General features: G+C 30.8%; 1 protein-coding gene across 9 annotated transcripts; it reads right to left on the bottom strand.

Annotated features, from left to right (window-relative positions):
- Positions 1-9,393: 9,393 nt before the first annotated feature.
- LOC118042930 (probable arabinosyltransferase ARAD1) lies at positions 9,394-22,651 on the bottom strand. 9 transcript variants are annotated; one of them, XR_012168872.1, is made up of 13 exons: positions 22,012-22,648; positions 21,709-21,882; positions 20,765-20,922; positions 20,530-20,677; positions 19,575-19,690; positions 19,357-19,495; positions 18,203-18,313; positions 15,633-15,701; positions 14,768-14,900; positions 13,138-13,178; positions 11,889-11,940; positions 11,230-11,288; positions 9,394-9,728 (listed from the first exon to the last, which is right to left on the bottom strand). XR_012168872.1 is itself a non-coding variant. In XM_035050697.2 (10 exons), exons 1-9 carry the CDS (start codon positions 22,486-22,488, stop codon positions 14,778-14,780), a joined length of 1,515 nt encoding a protein of 504 aa, XP_034906588.1. In that variant the 5' UTR covers positions 22,489-22,648; the 3' UTR covers positions 9,394-9,728; positions 14,768-14,777. The 9 variants fall into 9 exon arrangements, 1 of the variants encoding a protein (XP_034906588.1); XR_012168870.1 differs by lacking the exon at positions 13,138-13,178 and having other exon boundaries at positions 13,693-14,900; XR_012168871.1 differs by lacking the exon at positions 11,230-11,288 and having other exon boundaries at positions 13,111-13,178.
- Positions 22,652-22,883: the final 232 nt, after the last annotated feature.

Below are 22,883 nucleotides of genomic sequence, written 5' to 3'. Positions count from 1 at the left end.
CAATTAGTTTCTTGCAATTTAGCAATAGCAACAACTTCTCTTAGAATTTTACATATAATTTTGTTTTTTGAAACTTATAGCTCATATTTAAGGCTACTGATAAAGTAACTTATAACATAATCCTTAAGTTGGGTAAACAAATGCATCTTCTAAGGTAAGACTAAGCCTTCTTAATTTGCTTGAGATTTATTAACTTAGTGATTAGATCTTGAAATACCATAGCTCCAAATCAATGTTATCAAAAACACGTTTTGACTCGTAAAATCATATCGTTTATCCTTATTCTTGCGCTCTTTATCTTTTTGTAATGTTTTGTGTTAGGCTAATCATATGGCAAATAACTTTATAAAACAAGGTGTGAATAGAATATGTGATTTTATAGCTTGAATTTGATTGCCTCTTGTCATGATGTAGTGTCTCTAATACTATATATATGAAGTTTTGGTACTTGATAGTGTCCTCATTCTATGTTTTAATTTTGATTCTTAGTCTTGGATGTCTTTGTGCATTTATGGTATCACAATTTTGATGATTTTTCATATATGTTGTCATTATGTTTTGTAAATTTATTTTTTTATTTTATTTCACCTTTAATAAGTGTTGTTATGCTTGTGCTTTTATATATATATTGGCCTTTATTATTATTATTAACATGAATTAGAGGATATATGGATGGAGTAGAATTAGAAAACAACGCAGGTTAGGTTTTTAATCATGGTAAAAAAGATTCATTTAGGAATTTAAAGAGTTGTGATGAATATTCAATTAGTTTCTTGCAATTTAGCAATAGCAACAACTTCTCTTAGAATTTTACATATAATTTTGTTTTTTTGAAACTTATAGCTCATATTTAAGGCTACTGATAAAGTAACTTATAACATTAATCCTTAAGTTGGGTAAACAAATGCATCTTCTAAGGTAAGACTTAAGCCTTTCTTAATTTGCTTGAGATTTATTAACTTAGTGATTAGATCTTGAAATACCATAGCTCCAAATCAATGTTATCAAAAAACACGTTTTGACTCGTAAAATCATATCGTTTATCCTTATTCTTGCGCTCTTTATCTTTTTGTAATGTTTTGTGTTAGGCTAATCATATGGCAAATAACTTTATAAAACAAGGTGTGAATAGAATATGTGATTTTATAGCTTGAATTTGATTGCCTCTTGTCATGATGTAGTGTCTCTAATACTATATATATGAAGTTTTTGGTACTTGATAGTGTCCCTCATTTCTATGTTTTAATTTTGATTCTTAGTCTTGGATGTCTTTGTGCATTTATGGTATCACAATTTTGATGATTTTTCATATATGTTGTCATTATGTTTTTGTAAATTTATTTTTTATTTTATTTCACCTTTAATAAGTGTTGTTATGCTTTGTGCTTTTATATATAATATGGCCTTTTATTATTATTATTCAACATGAATTAGAGGATATATGGATGGAGTAGAATTAAGAAAACAACGCAGGTTAGGTTTTAATCATGGTCAAAAAAAAGATTCATTTAGGAATTTTAAAGAGTTGTGATGAATATTTCAATTTAGTTTCTTGCAATTTAGGCACTAGCAACAACTTCTCTTAGAATTTTAACATATAATTTTGTTTTTTTGAAACTTATAGCTCATATTTAAGGCTACTTGATAAAAGTAACTTATAACATAATCCTTAAGTTGGGTAAACAAATGCATCTTCTAAGGTAAGACTAAGCCTTCTTAATTTGCTTGAGATTTATTAACTTAGTGATTAGATCTTGAAATACCATAGCTCCAAATCAATGTTATCAAAAACACGTTTTGACTCGTAAAATCATATCGTTTATCCTTATTCTTGCGCTCTTTATCTTTTTGTAATGTTTTTGTGTTAGGCTAATCATATGGCAATAACTTTATAAAACAAGGTGTGGAATAGAATATGTGATTTTATAGCTTGAATTTTGATTGCCTCTTGTCATGATGTAGTGTCTCTAATACTATATATATATGAAGTTTTGGTACTTGATAGTGTCCTTATTCTACTGTTTTAATTTTGATTCTTAGTCTTGGATGTCTTTGTGCATTTATGGTATCACAATTTTGATGATTTTTCATAATATGTTTGTCATTATGTTTTGTAAATTTATTTTTTATTTTATTTCACCTTTAATAAGTGTTGTTATGCTTGTGCTTATATATATATATGGCCTTTTATTATTATTATTAACATGAATTAGAGGATATATGGATGGAGTAGAATTAGAAAACAACGCAGGTTAGGTTTTAATCATGGTAAAAAAAGATTCATTTAGGAATTTAAAGAGTTGTGATGAATATTTCAATTAGTTTCTTGCAATTTAGCAATAGCAACAACTTCTCTTAGAATTTTACATATAATTTTGTTTTTTGAAACTTATAGCTCATATTTAAGGCTACTGATAAAGTAACTTATAACATAATCCTTAAGTTTGGGTAAACAAATGCATCTTCTAAGGTAAGACTAAGCCTTCTTAATTTGCTTGAGATTTATTAACTTAGTGATTAGATCTTGAAATACCATAGCTCCAAATCAATGTTATCAAAAACACGTTTTGACTCGTAAAATCATATCGTTTATCCTTATTCTTGCGCTCTTTTATTCTTTTGTAATGTTTTGTGTTAGGCTAATCATATGGCAAATAACTTTATAAAACAAGGTGTGAATAGAATATGTGATTTTATAGCTTGAATTTGATTGCCTCTCTTGTCATGATGTAGTGTCTCTAATACTATATATATGAAGTTTTGGTACTTGATAGTGTCCTCATTCTATGTTTTAATTTTGATTCTTAGTCTTGGATGTCTTTGTGCATTTATGGTATCACAATTTTGATGATTTTTCATATATGTTGTCATTATGTTTTGTAAATTTATTTTTTTATTTTATTTCACCTTTAATAAGTGTTGTTATGCTTGTGCTTTTATATATATATGGCCTTTTATTATTATTATTAACATGAATTAGAGGATATATGGATGGAGTAGAATTAGAAAACAACGCAGGTTAGGTTTTAATCATGGTAAAAAAAGATTCATTTAGGAATTTAAAGAGTTGTGATGAATATTTCAATTAGTTTCTTGCAATTTAGCAATAGCAACAACTTCTCTTAGAATTTTACATATAATTTTGTTTTTTGAAAACTTATAGCTCATATTTAAGGCTACTGATAAAGTAACTTATAACATAATCCTTAAGTTGGGTAAACAAATGCATCTTCTAAGGTAAGACTAAGCCTTCTTAATTTTCTTGAGATTTATTAACTTAGTGATTAGATCTTGAAATACCATAGCTCCAAATCAATGTTATCAAAAACACGTTTTGACTCGTAAAATCATATCGTTTATCCTTATTCTTGCGCTCTTTATCTTTTTGTAATGTTTTGTGTTAGGCTAATCATATGGCAAATAACTTTATAAAACAAGGTGTGAATAGAATATGTGATTTTATAGCTTGAATTTGATTGCCTCTTGTCATGATGTAGTGTCTCTAATACTATATATATGAAGTTTTGGTACTTGATAGTGTCCTTATTCTATGTTTTAATTTTGATTCTTAGTCTTGGATGTCTTTGTGCATTTATGGTATCACAATTTTGATGATTTTTCATATATGTTGTCATTATGTTTTGTAAATTTATTTTTTATTTTATTTCACCTTTAATAAGTGTTGTTATGCTTGTGCTTTTATATATATATGGCCTTTTATTATTATTATTAACATGAATTAGAGGATATATGGATGGAGTAGAATTAGAAAACAATGCAGGTTAGGTTTTAATCATGGTAAAAAAAGATTCATTTAGGAATTTAAAGAGTTGTGATGAATATTTCAATTAGTTTCTTGCAATTTAGCAATAGCAACAACTTCTCTTAGAATTTTACATATAATTTTGTTTTTTGAAACTTATAGCTTATATTTAAGGCTACTGATAAAGTAACTTATAACATAATCCTTAAGTTGGGTAAACAAATGCATCTTCTAAGGTAAGACTAAGCCTTCTTAATTTTCTTGAGATTTATTAACTTAGTGATTAGATCTTGAAATACCATAGCTCCAAATCAATGTTATCAAAAACACGTTTTACTCGTAAAATCATATGATTTTACGAGTCAAAACATATAAAACATGTAAAATCAGGTTAAAAACTCAAAAATCATTAAAATCGGTCAAACTCGTTCAAAATTATGATTTTACGAGTCAAAACATATAAAACATGTAATATCGGGTTAAAAACTAAAAAATCATTAAAATCGGTCAAACTCGTTTAAAATCGGTCCAACTCGTTGAAATCCTTAAGATCGTACTGATTTCACGATTTCACCGTAAAAATTAAAACACTACTGAGATGCTGACTGCTAAGTCAACACTCCCCTTTCTCAATGAGTCCCCAGTCCCTACTCCCCCGCATGATACTCCACCCACCTCCTTTTCCCTTTCCTCTTTCCCAAGGGGTTTTAATTTTGAAAAAAAAAGTCTCCTACATTTGCTGTTATGCTTGTTGTTTTCATGCGTGACAAATTTTATTTAAACAAAGAGATTAGAATTACTTTTATTTTTTGCTTTACGTGATTTTCGTAGCATGGAAAGTATTTTAGGCTTAAAGGAAAAAAAGAATTCACCACTCACCAGCAATAAATTATTTTCATGTACGTCGTTGTGAGAGAGGCGCTTGAATTAAAAAAATAGCTCTTATATTTGCATTGATATGTACTTTTGATGGAATATTGAAAAACAAGATCGAAGGAAGAAAAACACACATTTGAGATCTGAGCCAAATGCTTCACAGAGTCATCCTGAGCCACATGCTTCACTTGTTCTCCAAATAATTTTTCATTATGAAGCTCTTATCTGATCGATGCCTAAATGACATGACATGGTTTGACAAGGGAACTAAATGTGGGTATTTTTTAAAATAAATAAATTAGCACCTGAATTAAAAGATTTTTACATAATAATATTATTTAAAAATATTTTGATAAAATATTATATTTTTATCTTATTATGCTTAGTAAATACAACATATAAATATCATTTTTAAAGATAACTATAAAAATTTAATTGATATCACCACATACTTTGAATCGACATCAATAAAATTAAATGTTTGCCCTAACGACCCAATATATTTGAGCTTGTTGATTAGTTTTTTTATTCTATTCTTTTTCATTTTTATTTAGGTGAAACATAAATTTATTTTAAAAAAATTATAAGATCCAATTGAGTTATTGATATGAATCACTGATTTAATGATCCATGACATAACATGCAATTTAGTTAAAATATTTTACTTGTGATTTTATTATTTTAGTTAAAATATTCTATTTGTGATTTTATGATTTTACAATTCGAGTTTATATTATATGTTCTGTGTCGTGTCAAAAAAAAAAAAACGTTTTTAAGAACCTTGCTCCAAACCTAATTCTTATAGCATCTATATACTCACCCTATTTCACAGAAGCATTATCTCAATGCATTTTGATATAAACTTGATGTCATTCAAGAGCTTCATCTTATAAATTAATTGAAGTTAAATTTACCATAACCTTTTTAAGTGTTCTATCTACTACAAGAAATTTTACACATCTAAACACCAATGCCTTAAAACCTTTAGTTGAAATTCTTAGAAACTCTTATCGAGACATTCTTATTTTAGTATAATATCCCAGATTTTTCACTTATTCTTATATAATTATTGTTCAAGAACTCATTAATAATTACCCCATCATGGGAACCATAACACCATTATTAGATCAGTTAACTCCAACTTTTCTATCATTATTCTTTTCTTTTGTTGGATTACTTCTAAGTCCACAAACCAATTATTTTATCTCATCAATTTTATGATTGTGTTGCAAAACCATATCATCACATTTCTTATATAGGTCTAAAATTACCTTTAGAAAATTCTTGATTGATATTTTTAATCTTCTTAAAATCACTAGATCTTGCTCAATTAATCACTTTTCCATAGGTTCCAAGAGTTACTCAGTTAACAATTGATACAAGATTCGGAATGATTATGTAATAGATAAAAGTTGCAAAGTAGTCAAGAAATAAGAGGAAAATAGTTTAGAAATTTGAGAGAAAGAGAAAAAAGAACATAAGAAATAAATAACTAAAACTTTATTGAAACTCAATCTATCTTACAATCTCCTAAAGAGTACTTGATTTATCAATTTTTAATTTTTATGATTGAGTTCATCAACCTCACTTTTTACTCTACTTGTTACTCAAACAATGTTTTGATAATATAAATGTATTAATTAGTAATTATTAATTAATGTGTTCATGTTATACTATGAGCAAGGGACGAGCTTAAATTAAACACAAAAGTGAAAACCAATTAAATTTTGGTTCCATTTCTAAAATCACTAGATCTTGCTCAATTAATCACTTTTACATAGGTTTCAAGAGTTACTCAGCTAACAATTGATACAAGATTTGAAATGATTATGTAATAGATAAAAGTTGCAAAGTAGTTAAGAAATAAGAGGAAAATAGTTTAGAAATTTGAGAGAAAGAGAAAAAAAGAACATAAGAAATAAATAACTAATACTTTATTGAAACTCAATCGATCTTACAATCTCCTAATGAGTACTTGATTTATCAATTTTTAATTTTTATGATTGAGTTCAGATCTGCAACCTCACTTTTTAGTCTACTTGTTACTCAAACAATGTTTTGATAATATAAATGTATTAATTAGTAATTATTAATTAATGTGTTCATGCTATACTATGAGCAAGGGACGAGCTTAAACTAAACACAAAAGTGAAAACAAATTAAATTTTGGTTCCATTTCTTCATAGTTAAAAACTATTTATTTTAAAAGAAAAAAAAGTGTAAAGGCATGATATAATAAATTACTATATACAAAAAGGGATAAAATGCAATTAGATGGTGTTGATGGTAATGAAAGATTTAAGGAAACTTGGTCTTTAAAGTTAGAAATTAAAGATAATAGCATATTAAAATTTAGTAGTGTATGGGAAAGAAAGGGTAGCAAAATAACATTAACAATGTTAATTCAGCTGAAATATAATGGAAAAAGCATAAGCGGAGCCTATAAACAAAAAATCAAGTTAAAAAAAGGAAAAGCTTGTAAGCATGAACCTTCTAACATTTGTTTTCTTGAATGGAATTGTTACTTAAGATTTTATACAATTTTGACAACAATTAATTAACCAACAACAACAAAAACTGAGAAATTTATGATGAATGAAAAATATTTTAGGGTTTTTTCCTTTTAAGTTAAAAGGTAAAGTGGCCATAAAATATATAACACTTTACTTTAATAAGAAAAAAAAAACGGTGTTTATGATTAAATGGGTCATTAATAGTTGAAGGTTAGGCTGAAAGAATAGTTGGATGATTTAATGTACGAGGTAATAATGATGACAAACAAACCTTTTTAAAGGTTGGGTGGATTGTTTTTACTTCTTTAATCGAGTAATAGGAGTATCAAGGTTTACTAGTAGCATCATTTATCAAGCAAGTTTCTTTGCGTAGGGGACCAAGACATGTTGGTCTTATAGAGAAGATTAAGGCATGAAAAAATTAAAAATGTTAGTTTGGTTGGTACCTTATGGGATTATACAATACATTAAAACTTTAAATATTCAAATTGAATTTATAGATCATTGAAATGCAACATGGAATATTGAAGAGGATGCATTTGAAATTAGAGCTAGGTATTTTATGCATGGATAGTGGAAATGTAACATGAAAAATTAAAAAATTAAGTTGGAGGAAAACTTAGTTCCCAAAAGGGTTGAGCCTGAAGGGAAAAATATAGCTTCCTACTTTTTATGAGGAATGATCTTTCTTTGAATAAGTTCAACCTAAAAAGATAGTATTTTTTAAAAAGTCTCGCACGACAATTGCTTCTTGTTCTTGACATGTTAGAGTTGAAAAAGTGTTTTATGATCTAGATGTTAGGTTTAGAAGATAATGTGTCAATGTTTGTTTATGACATAACAAGTTTTTCAAGAGCATGTTGATGATGATAAGGCTATGCAATCTCAAGATTGTCATAAAAAAAAAAAAAAAAACATTGTTGGTCAATATATATTATCTATTAATAGTAGATTTGAAGATATCAAAGTGAATTTAAAAACATTCTTGAATTGTTTTGATTTTGTTATAGGAGGAGCGAAGATTGTCAAACCTGACATCGTGATGACTCACTCTCTTTCCTATTAAAAAAAAAGATTTTTTTTTTTGTTTTAAAAGAGAGGAAAAGGTTTTTTGTTTAAAAAAAAAATCTCTACATAATATTATGGTCACTGGTATTCTAACTAGTCTTCAAAGTTTTGAGGGAAGTGATTTGTTATGCTAAAAAAAAAAATATTATCACTCAAAAACATCCATCCTATTTAAAGTAAGATGCATTGTTATTTTTCTTCTATTCCTAATAAGTTTGTTGTGCCTCACCCACCAATGATTTATTTATAGGGATTAGAATGGGTCTTTTATAATGAATTAAACTTTGGGTGGATTTTTTGGCTTGAGCTTATCAATTTTAAAATTCAAGTCATATTATGCACTCCCAATTACTCATTTATTTATTTTTGATAAAAATTAGTGAAATTAACCTATATACAATTAATTGTTCCTAATCAAAACATGTGACCATTAATGGTCTATCAAGTGATGTTAAAGAATAATTGGATAAGCCTATATTAGGCTCATTGAATTTGGCTCCAATCCAAAAAGGGATGGTGCCAAACATTTATTTATGCATCCAAGATTCTTGGACAATAATCCGTGAAGGTTCATTTATCCTATGGTGAAGATATAGTTGCATTTTGTTGAATGAAGTTTTATACCCCAATCCTAAACATCTAAACTATGATCTTTACAAGTTTATCTACTCATAATGGGTTTTTTTGGTATGAATATCCCATTTAGATTAAATTTGGATAATGACATTTATTAATTCATTTTTCCTAAGATGTGTAGCTATATTTAACAATCACATATACAATTCAATTTTAGGGTATTTCCTTAAATATCATAAGTAAATAACCAAAAAAAAAAACTTTAATTTTGATATTTTAGCAAAAATGATTCAAAAAACATGTTTTGAAAGATTTGATTGTCAGCCCATAAAGTCCTTTTAATATGGGTTGAAACCTTGGTGGATTTTATAAACAATTTATAATATGAACATTATCCTTTTATGTAAAAAAAACACACTCATACATAAATAACACAAAGGAATAACCAAGAACATCAACATAAACAAGATGTAAACTTTGAAGGATTGGACCTAGATGTGCAAAAACCAAAAGGACCTGAAAATACATTGAATACATCTACAATGCATGTTTATCCATAAAACACATCATGTTAGAAAACACGCAAACAAATTCATGTGGATATAAACAACCATTCTCAAAGTTTATTCAAACCCAAAAATTTCATCACAACACATCCAAACCAACAATAAACCAAAAAAGGTTGAAACAGTGGGTGGCAGTAGCGAAATAGTGATTGAACAATGTTGTAAAAGTTAGCAGTGACAATTTGATTTGTGAAATGTCTTTCTAGTTAATAGAGAAGAGAGATGGTATATGGATGGGTTCATAGGTTACACCATTTCCTAGTAGCAGTGTAAGTCATTACCGATCATAAGAAGAGATCAATGGACGAATAGTTTCAGCTTTTTTTTCCCATGATGCTGTCTTTTTTGGATAGCCTTGATACTATCCTGTCCATAAAACATATCATGTTAAAAAATACGCAAATAAATCCAAGTGTCTGTATACATAATCAATCTCAAAGTTTGTTCAAACCCAAGAATTTCATCACAACACACGTCCAAACGAACAATAAACTATAATAATTATTCATAATATGTTTAGGATTTGAGATGGACCTTTCAAAGTGGATGAGGTGGGCCAAAAAAGGCTAAAACAATAAATGACAATGGCAAACCAATGGTGGAAAAATATTGTAAAAGTTGGCAGTGGTAGCTTAATTTACATCATGTCTTTCTAGTTACTAAAAAAACAGGTGGCGTATGGATGGGTCCAAAGGTTGCACCACTTCCTTCTTTTTTTTTTTGGTGATGGCAATGTAAATCATTGTTGTTTAGAGGAGAATGTCGATGGCTAAACAATTTTGACCTTTTTTACCCTTGATGTTAAACAACCTTGACTACAATGTATCTTTAGACTTGATGCTAGGGGATGATAGCACAAAGACTATTTTACAGGTTATACCACCTCATCTTTTTCCTAACAGTGGCAATAGTGTTAAGTCACTGACATCTAACAAGGGAAAGTTGTGGCTTAAAAGCTTTATTGGTCAATCATTTCTCTCTCTAGTAGCTTCTCTTCTTTTTTATTGTGTTTCTGGATGAGATAAGGCCATGGAAATTGGTCAGATGATGAGGAGATATGAGAGAGAGGTTAGGGTTATTGTTGTGATAGCCAAAATGGTGGTGGTTAGCCAAAATATGATGAGGAAAGTCTAGGGTTCTTGGTTTTGTTTTTGGGTTTTTTGTGTGAGAGAGAAGTTATTAGGGTTTTTATGTGATCTCTGTCTCCCTCCCTTCATATTTTTCTACTCTTCAATGGTGGCTAAGGTTTTATGATATGTGTGGCTATGTTTTTCCTTCTCTTTCTTTTTTCTTTCTCTTTATCACTTCCCATAGTGGTTAGGATTTCTCCCCTTTTTGTTTTTTTTGCTCCCCCCTAACTCTTCTATATATGCCACTCTACATGGAAATATTCCTCTCTTTTTCTATCCCTTATTCTAAGTATATCTTAAGAATATCCTTGTTGTATTTTTTTTGTCCTTCATTTTCTTGTTTTGCACTTTAGCTTGCTTTTTCATTTTGCTTTCTATTTTTATTTTTTCATGTTTAGTATTTTGATTTTTTGAAGAACAATGTTAACATCAATTAGATTAAAAAAAAAAAAAGTAATCAAGAATTATGAATTAGGCATGAATGCATCAATAACATTTTTATTTTATTTTTAAAAAAGATGTCAATAAGAGAAAAATAGTTGAAAATTACAAAATGAACATGTGAATAGCTTATAAAAAGACATGACTGCATCAAGAACTTTTTTTTTTGTGGATTTTTGAGAGATTTTGAAAAGCGATAAAAAATTAGATGATAACAAAGATGAATGGGTCTTTGAAACCTCTATCATAAACATACTGATGAGTAGAAGATTCAAAGAAGTTTTCAACTATTTTACCTATTATAAGAAGGTTTGCGACATGATATCCATTAATCACAATGCAATCAACTTTGAGCCTAAAGGAAGCAACATTCTATTATAGATAAAGGAACGAGTGTTGACAGTAAGAAAAAATAAATGAGTTTGTCAATAATATTGCAACGAAGCAAAATCTGATAAAATCTATCTATCTATCAAATTTCCTTGAAGAAAAAAGAACAAAGAAAACAAAACAATGCTAGGATCTTTTTGTTTAAATGATTACAATGTTGTAAGAGTTAAACATGAAATGCATAAAAACCTTTTTTAATTATTAGAAATAGAATAATAACAAATATGAACAATTTTTTTATGAGAAATTAAATGTACAAATTTTACAGAACATTAATGGAAGGAAAGAGAGGGAAGTAGAAGGTATGCAACATTATCTTGATAATGAAAACTATTAGTTATGGAGCATTGTGTAAAAGTTGAATGCGGCTTCTTGAAGGTTGTTGGCAATTGTTTGTTTGTTAATTAGTTTGATAATTAATGATGTCCCAAAAAACAATCCAAATATGTTAGATAATCAATTAATCTTTAATCTCATGGTTCAAGCATTAAGCAACCTATAAGGCAATCTTAAAAGCAGTCAACGGAAAAAAAAATCAGAAGGAAAGCAAAGAGAGTGAGGCAACCTGTTTCTTGTAGAATTGGCCGCACAGCTTGCTTGAGCTTGGTGAAATCAAGCTAAGAAAAAGAACCGAGTCAAAGAAAGGGAAAAATGAGTTGGGAGTACAAATTGGGCACTCTAGAAATACAAGAGGCAATCTGGCACTAGGTTTTTATCGCAGGTACAAGAGGGTGTATATAGAAAAGCAACAATATATAACAACAACAGTGCCACAGCTAAGTAAAAAGTAAACTTACAATATCAAACCCAACAATCATAGACAGAGATTTTCAATGCAAAAGGAAGCAGGAGTGGGATGAAGCTAGAAAACTAAGGAGAAGTGGAAAAAAGACAATAAAAATAATGCCAGGAAAACCTCAAACATCAATTGATAGAGAAAAAACATAAAGCAGCTAAACTGAAAGCGGAAGCAACAAAAAGTCCAAGGCCAGAGTAGACAATCTAAATGTAAAATATCAGAGTGGGCAGTGACACAACAAAAGCGAACAAAAACAACTTAAAAGAGAAAAGCAAGAATCCTAAATAATGGAGGTAAATAGGATAAAAAATGAGGAGCAAAGGGCAGAACAAACACAAAACAAATCAACAAAAAGCTATGCCAGCAATGAAACAGATGATTTTTCTCCCCGGTGAGTAAAAAGATGAAAATAGGGAAGAAATTGAATTGAGGCAAATTGTAATTAGCAAACAAACAAATCGCAATAGCGTGTAGAATGCAACATGCCTACAACCAAAAAAATGCTGGGAAAATGAAACCCAGAAAAAAGAACGAGTTTTGGGACCAAACGTATATCAAACGAATGTATGAAGCAGAAGGGAAACTAAAAAAGACAAAATAAAATAAAGAGCAAGAAACCTCGATGATAAAAGTTAACAGAGGAAAATGAAAAATAAATAAATAAATAAATAAAAAACACCCTCCATAGCAGGTGAAAGCAGCGACTTGGAGCATGCCATCAAGACATCAAATCCCAATAAGACAGCAACAAAGCAGAGCAAGTTAACAACAACTGAAATGTAAGGTGCATGCTTTAAAAAAAGACAAACAAGCTTAAAAATGAGTAATGAAGGGGAAAAAAAAGGCCTAGAGAACAATAAAAAAAAAAAAAAAACCTCTTCACAATGAGAAAAGTATGTGTTTTTCCCCTAAAAAAGGATGGGCAAAGAACCAAGCAACCAAGATAAAAACCACGTATAAAAGATGCATCCATGAAAGAGAAGGATACATTGACAAAAGGTAAGGAATTACTCACAAACCAACAAATCACAGTAGCTAGTGTTCAATGCAGCAGACCTACACACAAAAAGAATGTAGGGAAAAGGAAATCGAGAAAAAAGAGAGTGAATTGCAAGATTAAATGCAGATCAAGCAACACGTATCAAGGAAAAACAGATATTAAATGACATGGGAAAAAGAAGAAAAAGGGTAAGAAGTCTCCCATAGAAAAGCTTAAAAAAAAACTCTTAAAGCAAACAAAAGCAGATATCCATTCCAGATCTAGAGTAGACAATCTAAACCTCTAAAAACAAAAACAGATAGCAACGGCAGAGGTGACCAATGACAACTGAAAAGCTTGGAGCAAGCTTCATGAATAACAGAGATGGATAGAATAAGAAATGAGGAACAAACAAATCACCCAAAAAAAAAACCCTCAATTAATAATGAACGACCAAGCGCTTCCCACTTAAAACATAATGAACAAAGGATCAAGTGCCCAAGATAATAATCGTCCAGTATAGATGCATCAATGAAAGAGAAGGCAACAATGATGAAAGTAGAGAAATAGAACTGGTGCAGGCAACTTTACCTAGGAAGCTAAAAAATCTTTAGCACAGAATGCATTAAGCCCAAGCCTCGAAAAATGCAGAGTAAAGGCAACCCAAAAGAAAAGAAAGAGTAAGAAGAGAATAAATGGAGGCACCTGACACTAAGATGTTTAGGCAAGATTCATCGCAATCATAGAAATTGAAAAAAAACAATCGCCAAAATGGGCAGATAATAAATGGAAAAGAACACATGTCAAAAACAAAAAAGTGAGCTTTGGGAGAAGCAACAATCAAAAACTGAATTAAAAAAGGCAGGAACAAGGAGAAGAAACGGTTCGACCGCTGAACCAGTCCAAGTTTTAGAACAATGCCCTACACTACTCATCAGAATTTGAATACTCAAGCTATACCGAGTCACTAAGGATAACCTGAGAAATCATGATTTTATAACCTTAGAAATTATTTTTAAGAAAAAAACATCTAAATAGTCATTTAATCCTTCTAAACATAAATCTAAGCTCAGAAGCCACTTCTAGACAACCAATAATGCAGAATCCAAATGGAAACATTTTAGATTTAAAAATTCAAAACAGCATATCGGACTATTCTAAAAAAATAGTTTGATTTTGGTATCTATAAATTCATCACAACTTTCATTTAATAGTTGCTTGTATTAAATTCAAAGCACTATCTCTTTTCTCTTCCTCTTTTCTATTTATTTTCCTCATTTTTTATGATTTTTAGTTTTACACTTTAATTTTTTTTGTTTAATCAAATTCAATGGTCAAAAATAATCTTACACAAAATCAACAAAGATGGATAATGTGAAGGCCATGACTTGAAAAAAAATGAATCAGAGATTCTTATACTCCTTACACTACCTAAGTAAATCAAAGATTCCTCTGCAATACAAATTCTTCAATAGCTGGATTTAAAAGGGATAAAATTGAAAGATTCACAGATCTTGCTGAAAGATCTTTAACACAAATCGATATTCATTATCCGCTGCCGTTCCATATAGTTAAAATATAAAATAACCATGAAAAACTTACATGCCAACATACTCGTATGGGTGCAAACAAGAATCACTTTAAATATGTGAGTAAGAGATCTTACCCTTGCATTATCAAAGAACCGGGACTGTAAAGTTGGCTCGTTTACAATCACAAGCACATACACTTCTAGACTCTTTCACCACACGCTGTGATCTCCGTGTGTGAAGCCTGATGTTCACCAGTTTACCAGCCATCTGTTTGCATACGAGATGAAAATGAAGCATGTCCTCAAACTTCAACTAAAGACACTATCATTTTCAAACAATTTTTACAGGCATTATGCTCTTGTAATAATGGACAGTAATTTTAAAAACTTGAGGGGACAACTATCTAAAACAACAGCAGAATTGCTTATGTTGATGTTCTTGGTCATTCCTTTGTGTTATTTATGTATGAGTGTGTTTTGGTCAATCTCTCCTGCATCTTGTCAAAATAAAGCAATAATTATGCTCTTTTGTTTCTTTTGGTCTTTTGAAAAAATAGAAAAAGGTCATGATTGCAACAAAAGGAGATCTTTATGCAAGAGTACATTTGTTATTTGAGCAGAAATGGACTTACTCACACACAACATTTTGAAAAATGGCTACAGTTAGCTAAATAATAACTGCTGTACGAATAGCCACAAACTGCAAGATTTTTCTGTTCCTTTTTTTTTCTTTTCACAAAACTGGTTTTAACAAAAATGTGGATAGTTTGCCAAAAACCCTGCTGAACAGAAGAGCACAGGTCAAATAAGCATATAAAGCAACAAGTTGCTGAAATAAATAATGCTATCAGAAAAAAGAAGAATAGCATAAATTTTTGTAACAATCAATATTGAAAGCATGCCTGCCATAATTATTAGCAATCCACACAAATATACATTCATATATATATATATAGGTATGAAAGCAGTAAGACTTTTTCAGTGGGGGAGAGTAACAAACCATTCTCCAAACCAAATCTTCAGGTCCTAGGGGTAGAGCTGGACTGGAATAAATAAAGTGCCTTGAATACTGAAAGAAATGGAAGTATAAGAAACAGTTGCATCAGATACATTACCAGAATATAAAGATTAATAAATAAAACTTAATACAAAGAGAACTAATAAACAAAGAGATGAGTAAAAAAAATGTAGAAAACAAAGAAAAGTTTTCGCTGAGGTATGAATGACTTGAATACAGGGAAAAAAGATTACACGGGCCTAAAGAAAGAATAATCAGCATTTAGTTGCCTCCACTTGTATAAGGGAAAATAAATGCTTAAATATCATCTTTCCCTCCTCCAATTTAATCTTTGAAAAATGAGTAGGAATAATTAAGGCCAAGTTAGTTTTATGAAAATCATTTTCCAAACTTTCTCATGTTTGTTACCATTAGAAAAGTTGATCAATGAAAAATATTTTTTGGTCAAAAAATTTAGCTTAATTTCCAAAAAAGTATTTAAACTTTTATTTTAGACAGAATACACTTTCCAAGGGTTGCAAATAAAAATAAAGTGAAATGAATATATTATCATTAAAAGCAAAATTTGTTAAACGAGTATTCAGGAGCTTTTTCATTATTGCATCCTTTTTTTATTGTAATTGGCAATTTGGTATTTTGATATATATATAAAATGTTATTTAAGAAAAAAATTGTTGGCGCATATCACGCCCGCACCACCATATAGGAGGCACCCGTGCTTTTTGGACAACGCATGCAATGCCTCTCGTCAACCAAACACTGGCTTCTGGAGCAACGTTTGAAGCATCTCACCGAGTTCTTCCCAATGGGGTGGCACGTCAATTAAGCCTTAGCTGCTTTTTTTATTCTCACTCCTCTCTAATTTCCTCGAAAAAATTATAAAGTATCATGTTATTTATTGATTATATCAAATTGGATCATCAACCTTTTTATTGCTATATATTTTGTTTTGAATTTTTTTTATTATTATTTTTCAATTTCATCCTTTAAAAAGCCATTAAGCTTGTGGTGTCATCTCCGCTAGCTCAAGAAAGAACCACCAAAGCTGATTATTTACAACAAAACTCCAAAAATATCCTTTAAAAGAAAGGCAGATACCTAAAAGATTATATCATAGGGTTTCCCCTATTATCATGCTAATTTGTCTTGACTTTGGTTTTATTTCATTTGGAAAGTGAGGGGAATTTTGACATTAAATTAATACAAAAACTCGAAGCCAATTCATGGGCATTCCTATTTAGAATAAAGGAGGACAAGAAAGCCTGCTCCCAACAATGAAAGAAAACAGGAAGACCAAAAATGATAAATAGACTACTACCATAGTAAGAGTTCATTGGAATGTCATGCCTAGAAAGATGTCAATGTTTAATTTGGGCTAGGAAAGGAGAATCCAAGATTAGCTCCTTTTTTTTAATTAAATTAAAGCATCACTTTTGCAGTCATTTTACCATACCCTTCACTCTATAAGATTGAGGAAGGCAACCTTTTTGACTGACATGCATTATCTAGTTCAACCTCATTCTCCTTTCTCTTATGCTATAGCCAAGTCTCCATCTTTCAATATTTTCTTCTCATCGAAGAGTTAGTCTTGATATCCGAACATTTGTTTAATCCGCGAGCAAGGCACGCGTTATAGATGAAGGTAAATCTAGCTTTCTTCATTTTCACCTCACTAGTCTCCACGCATTTTCTTAGCCAGGTTACAACTCAAGAGTTGGATCAAACATTCCCACCGAAAATATTAAACGCAATATGTAGGACTTGTGCAAAATAAGAATTGAGAAACATATGGCTACTCTTTGATCAGGTTAGCTCGACTTTCAATGACTTTATCTTGGTAATTCTCAAAGGAATTTGATTTAATTTAATTTTATATCAACTTATATATTTATTCTTTTGATTGTTATTTGTTTTTCTCGTTTTTTTTTTTTTATTTATTAGATTTGGTCCTCATTTTTTTTTATTGTTATTTGGTTTATTTGGAATAATTTATGAAATTGAATTTTTTTTCAACTTCATCCTCCAACTTTTTTTATATCAGATATGGCCTCATTTTTTTTTATTGCTATTTGTTTTATTTGAAGTAATTTATAAATTAGAATTTTTTTCAATTTCATCCTCCAACTTTTGCATTTGTCAGACTTGGTACCCATCCTTTTAATAAACTTGAACAAAAAAAATATTAATAACTTATTTTCAATGACATTACCACACATCATAAAATAATCCACTTTTCAAGGACCCACTTTCCATAGAAACCACTTTCCAAAAAAACAACTTTTCGGCATAGAAACAAGGCCTAAATGATTTTCCAGGGTCCAAATGGCACCTAAGGGTTAAAATTGTCCAAAATTGCATGTTCACTCAACCATCTTAGCACATGCCACCAAAGCTATAATAGCACAATGGATAATAAAGGGTTGGTTGGGAAGGTATTTCATAGGTTTGGTTATTTCAATTGGCAAAAGAACTATGAAAATCAAGATATCATTCACTTGTACAATCAAACAACAACAAAAAATATATAAGAAATCTTTAATAGAGTCACAAACCTTGGCAAGGTTTCTTTGCATTCCCCGAATTTGAGCAAGGCTAATGCCCTTCAAGAATTTTAATAGCCAACCTGGTTGTACAGCATCACTGGAAGAAACAAATAAAGCTATCTGCATAGCAAGGGTTGGAGGCCTCATCAATTACCCAATATAATTTTTGGGTGGGCTGTTTATTTTAAAGTTAGCAAACATAACACAAATCAGCTACAACTTCTCATTTTCCAAATCAGCTTTATATATGTTTGTAAGAATCTCATCTATCAAAATTGCAAACACTAAGACAAAAAAACAGCATTTTTTATTTTATTAAAAGAAAAGAAAGAAAAGAAAAACAACCCAAAAGTTACACCTAAGGTTAACATATCCACCATTTATTCAGAAAACATCCACGATTCACCACCAAAGCAAATAATGCATGCCATGTCCCAAGCAATTTGAACAACGTAAATATAGATAGCTTTAAGGCTCCCACTTTATGACATACAACACAAATATATTAAGGAGTAGAGCCTTCAAATGGCTCATAAATGACAAGAAGTCATTTACATTAATTTTATTCACCGCCATTGTCAAAATAAATCCCTTAACATCAGAGGGTACCTAGACTTTCAAAATATGATAAATTAGAAGTGTTTGGGATATGGACAGATAGGGAAGAAAAAGAAAGAAAGGAAAAACCCTGAACCCTTAAAAAAGCAACAATATTAACTTTCCACAATATTGCCTTTCATCCACAAAGGCTGAATCTAGCTACATAGGGATCTGTTTGAACAACAATCCAGGTGATAACTCTCATAAACAAAAGAAACCAAACAAATAAAATGTCCAGCATGGGTTGTAAGTAATTGATAGGGCTCCTATTTTATAGTTGTAGAAGATGATTGTATCCGTAAGTTTCCCATCAACTTAAATGCCCAAATAGATATGTCTCAACTGAAATTTCCTATCAACTTAAATGCCCAAATAGACATGTCTCAACTGACATAGCAGGAAAAAAATCTCCACATAATAACTACTGCAATAGATTCTCAAGTATTATACCAAATTACTGACAACGTACCTACACAATAAGTGGCCTTATCTGAGCTTATAGCTTACAAAAGATGCATAGAATAGAAGGAAATAATAATAGGAGGTCCAAAAATGAAGCATACCTTTCTGTAATCAAGTATTCCTTCAAAAGGTAACTCTAATTCATCACTTACTACAACTGGTATGCACCCACTGACAATGGCATCAAATAATCTGGCAGATGACGGTGTATCACCAGCTGGACTTAAGCAAAAAGTGGACCTGTGACAAAGGAGAACTCAATGATTAATGAAAACTACACAAAAGCTAGATTGATAAAGAGAGGAACCAATATATTTACTTGCGCATGCCAATTTGAGCTGCTGCTTTCCCTCCCTCTCCAGCTGTCCCCTCCTCTATAAACACACCCTTGGCACCACTTAGTTCTGCTACAAGTTTTGCACGTATCTTCCCACCCTAGACAAACAATGCAATTGACCAAGGAAATACACCTTAAACATATAGACATGGGCAAACAAAAATGACAATCAAGGGTAGCATATGAAAGATGACAATCAAATTCCAATCAATAAAAAATAGACAACCTCATTCAAGAAACCAAAGGATAACATGAAGAACCAGTACATTATGCATCATATAGTCAAGCAAGCTGGCAAACCCTACTTTACTGAATTCATTTATTTCCAGAGTTGAAAATCAAGATTGTGGGAGAGAAAAAATCATACCAAGAGCACTGCACTCTGTTTCCAAAGTTTTGTTCAAAAATTCATCAATGTTATTTCCCACTAGGAATTTTAAAAACTATATTAAAAGAAATTTTAAATAAATAATAAGGAAAAGGAAAATGGGTTTTTGAGTTGAGAGATCTTCATGTATAGGAAAATCTTAAGTTCTATGATCTTATTTATTTATATGAGGAAAACCAGGACTATTACATGTCTATATATAAGCTCTAAGTATTGTTAAGTCCACCTATTTGAAGTTGGGAGTGTGAAATAAGAAGACAAAAATTTGAGTACTTCAGAAAAAAGAAGCACCAAATAAATTATTACTAGCCAACAGAAAAAATGAACCATACACTGAAAAACCTGCACCCCTGCTACTTACTATTTCTACCGAATATGGAAATTAAAGAAAGAGTGAACACCTCACATTAGAAAAACTAATCTAGCAGCTAATAGATTCAATAAACATTGATACATTAATTTGGACCAGCAAAGACTCAAAATCAACCTTACGGAACTCATCTGGCCTTAACCACCGTTTAAATTTAACTAGTTGAACAAAAAACTTACTGCATTTCTTTTAAGCCTCCCACGAAAGTAAAGCAAGGTGCTTCTCTTTGATTCACTTTCTGAAATGCATTTGGTGTCACACAAATTCACATTGGGGACATAAGGAAGAATTAGGTCTTTCTCCAGAAAAACTTGTCCTGGTTTGTACCTGCAGATTACATTATCATTAGCAGTTATTATAACCAGTCAAATACTGAAATGCAGACAAGATTTCTTAGTTAAGCCATATAGTCACCAGTTCCCCGTGGAGTCCATATCTGGTAACAACCAAATTGCATTTTTGACATATCTACGAACAGATTTGAAAGACCATGGATGATGAATAGGAAATATGTGATTCCTTCCTTCCGATCGTTTCCATGCAGGCTGATCTGTCACCCACTTCAGAGCTTCCTATATCCACAGATAGCAGAGTTATAATTTTGAATGCAGAGGTAATGCTAATTAGCTTCATTCTCAACAAAAAGGGATCTCCAAACAAGAACAGGCACATTTGCACATTTCATGGAACTTCAAGCCATAAACATGATTTCAAAAGTCCAATTCAGTGTCTTGGCCTTCTATAAATGAACTTAATATTCAACTCAAACATTATACCATATCAAATGACATTATAATGTCAATGAATTCCAAGTCAGGTACCAATGACGGGATAAACACAGCTCCTAATACAGAAAGGTTTCATTATCAAATAGAGAATATTTCTAATTGAATTTGCATATTACAGATTAAGTAATACTCTTAATTTACCTTTCAATTCCTAAAGGACGCCTTTATAATATAAGTACATAATCTTCAGGGTTAACTCAAAAAAAGGACTTTTTTTTCCCTCCAGAGATACATTTTAAAACCCTAGGTTCTCTAGCTCACCCCTTGCATGAAGAAAAGTAAGAAGCAGTGAGTTCAAACTATCATGCTGCTCATTAACGTATCAATAACTCAATATTGCTCTAGATGTATCTAGCATGCCAACATCTGTTGGCAGAAACACAGTACAACATAACTACTAAGCTCATAAACATATAAATTGAGTCCAGTTTGAAATAAAAGGCATTCAGAAATTACAAGAAAACCAAACATTTTTCTCGTAATGAAAACTAGAGACACATGAATATCAAATGCACATGAATAATGAAAACAAGTAGTAGATATCATAAAACATTGCAACATCACTCACACCCTATAAAGCGCCTTGCATTGCTGTTTCTCCAATAAGAAAAAGCTTATAGTTGTGAAAAAAGGCACGTAGAACAGATCCGCATCCTCCTGCCTCTCAACTCTCACCACACTTTTCAACAACCTTTCCGATTCGGGCGCAATCAGATCCGCCCAAAGCCAGTAATCAACAGAATGCTGCACGCACGTTATAATCACAGATACTAAAATTAATTCCACAAAAAAATAGAAAATTACTCTGATGATGGTGGTGGTGGTGGTGGTTATGATGATGATGATGATGATGATGATAAAATGCAATGATACCTGTTCGATTAATCGATGGACGGGGCTGCCATTAGAGGTGAGATTATCAGTGTCTCTATAAGTATTTCTAAACAGCCAAAGCAAATCGTGGGTGAATTTTGACGGCATCTCGTAAACGTAAACCCTAATTGGCAAATCCAACGGGTAGTAGGGTTCTCTGTAAAATCGATCGCGCTCTTTGGAAAACACTTGATCGTCGAATCTTGACACATCCTCTTCGCTAACTGTAGGAAACGGAGAGGAGGAGGAGGATCTCGGGTATTTGTGATTGAGGAAGTGCTCGAGGGAAGCGACAAAGGAGGTTTCGGGTTTGAGAGAGAGATTGGGGTTAGTGTCAGGGTATGGAGAGGCTGATGGGTGACGGGTAGAGAGAGAGAAGAGTAAGAAGAGAAGAGAAAAAGCGAAAAGACAGATTGTGAAGAGGAGGATTGGAGATCTGGATCTTGAAGATAATGTATGGAGTTGTTTGTTCGCCATTTCTATTTTAGCTTTGTTGTTTTCATGAGTTTTAGAAGAATAATCCGTGCTCTTATGTAACTGATTCGTCAAGTGTCAGCCGCACTCTTTCAAATTTGCCGTTTTCTCTCTTTCGTTCCTCACAAATCCTCGGCTCCAGGAAGGGAAGGTCTTTTCTTCTCTTGTACAGTGTTTTTTCAAGAAAAAACAAAATAAAGATAAAAAAAAAACAAATACGAAGATTTAATAGTAAAATATAAAAGAAAGTGATTATTTCTGTATTTGATTTATTTATATTTTATTTATTATTATTAATATACATTGTTATAAAACTTATATATTTAAAATAATAATTAGATGTATTATTTTTATTTTAGTTGAGTGTTAAAATTAAAAATATTATAATAACTCTAGTT

The sequence above is a fragment of the Populus alba genome, chromosome 19 (assembly GCF_005239225.2).
Source record: "Populus alba chromosome 19, ASM523922v2, whole genome shotgun sequence".
In the NCBI taxonomy this organism is placed as follows: domain Eukaryota; kingdom Viridiplantae; phylum Streptophyta; class Magnoliopsida; order Malpighiales; family Salicaceae; genus Populus; species Populus alba.
The sequence above is the reverse complement of the archived record's forward strand: the minus strand, read 5'-3'. Positions and strand labels throughout refer to the sequence as shown.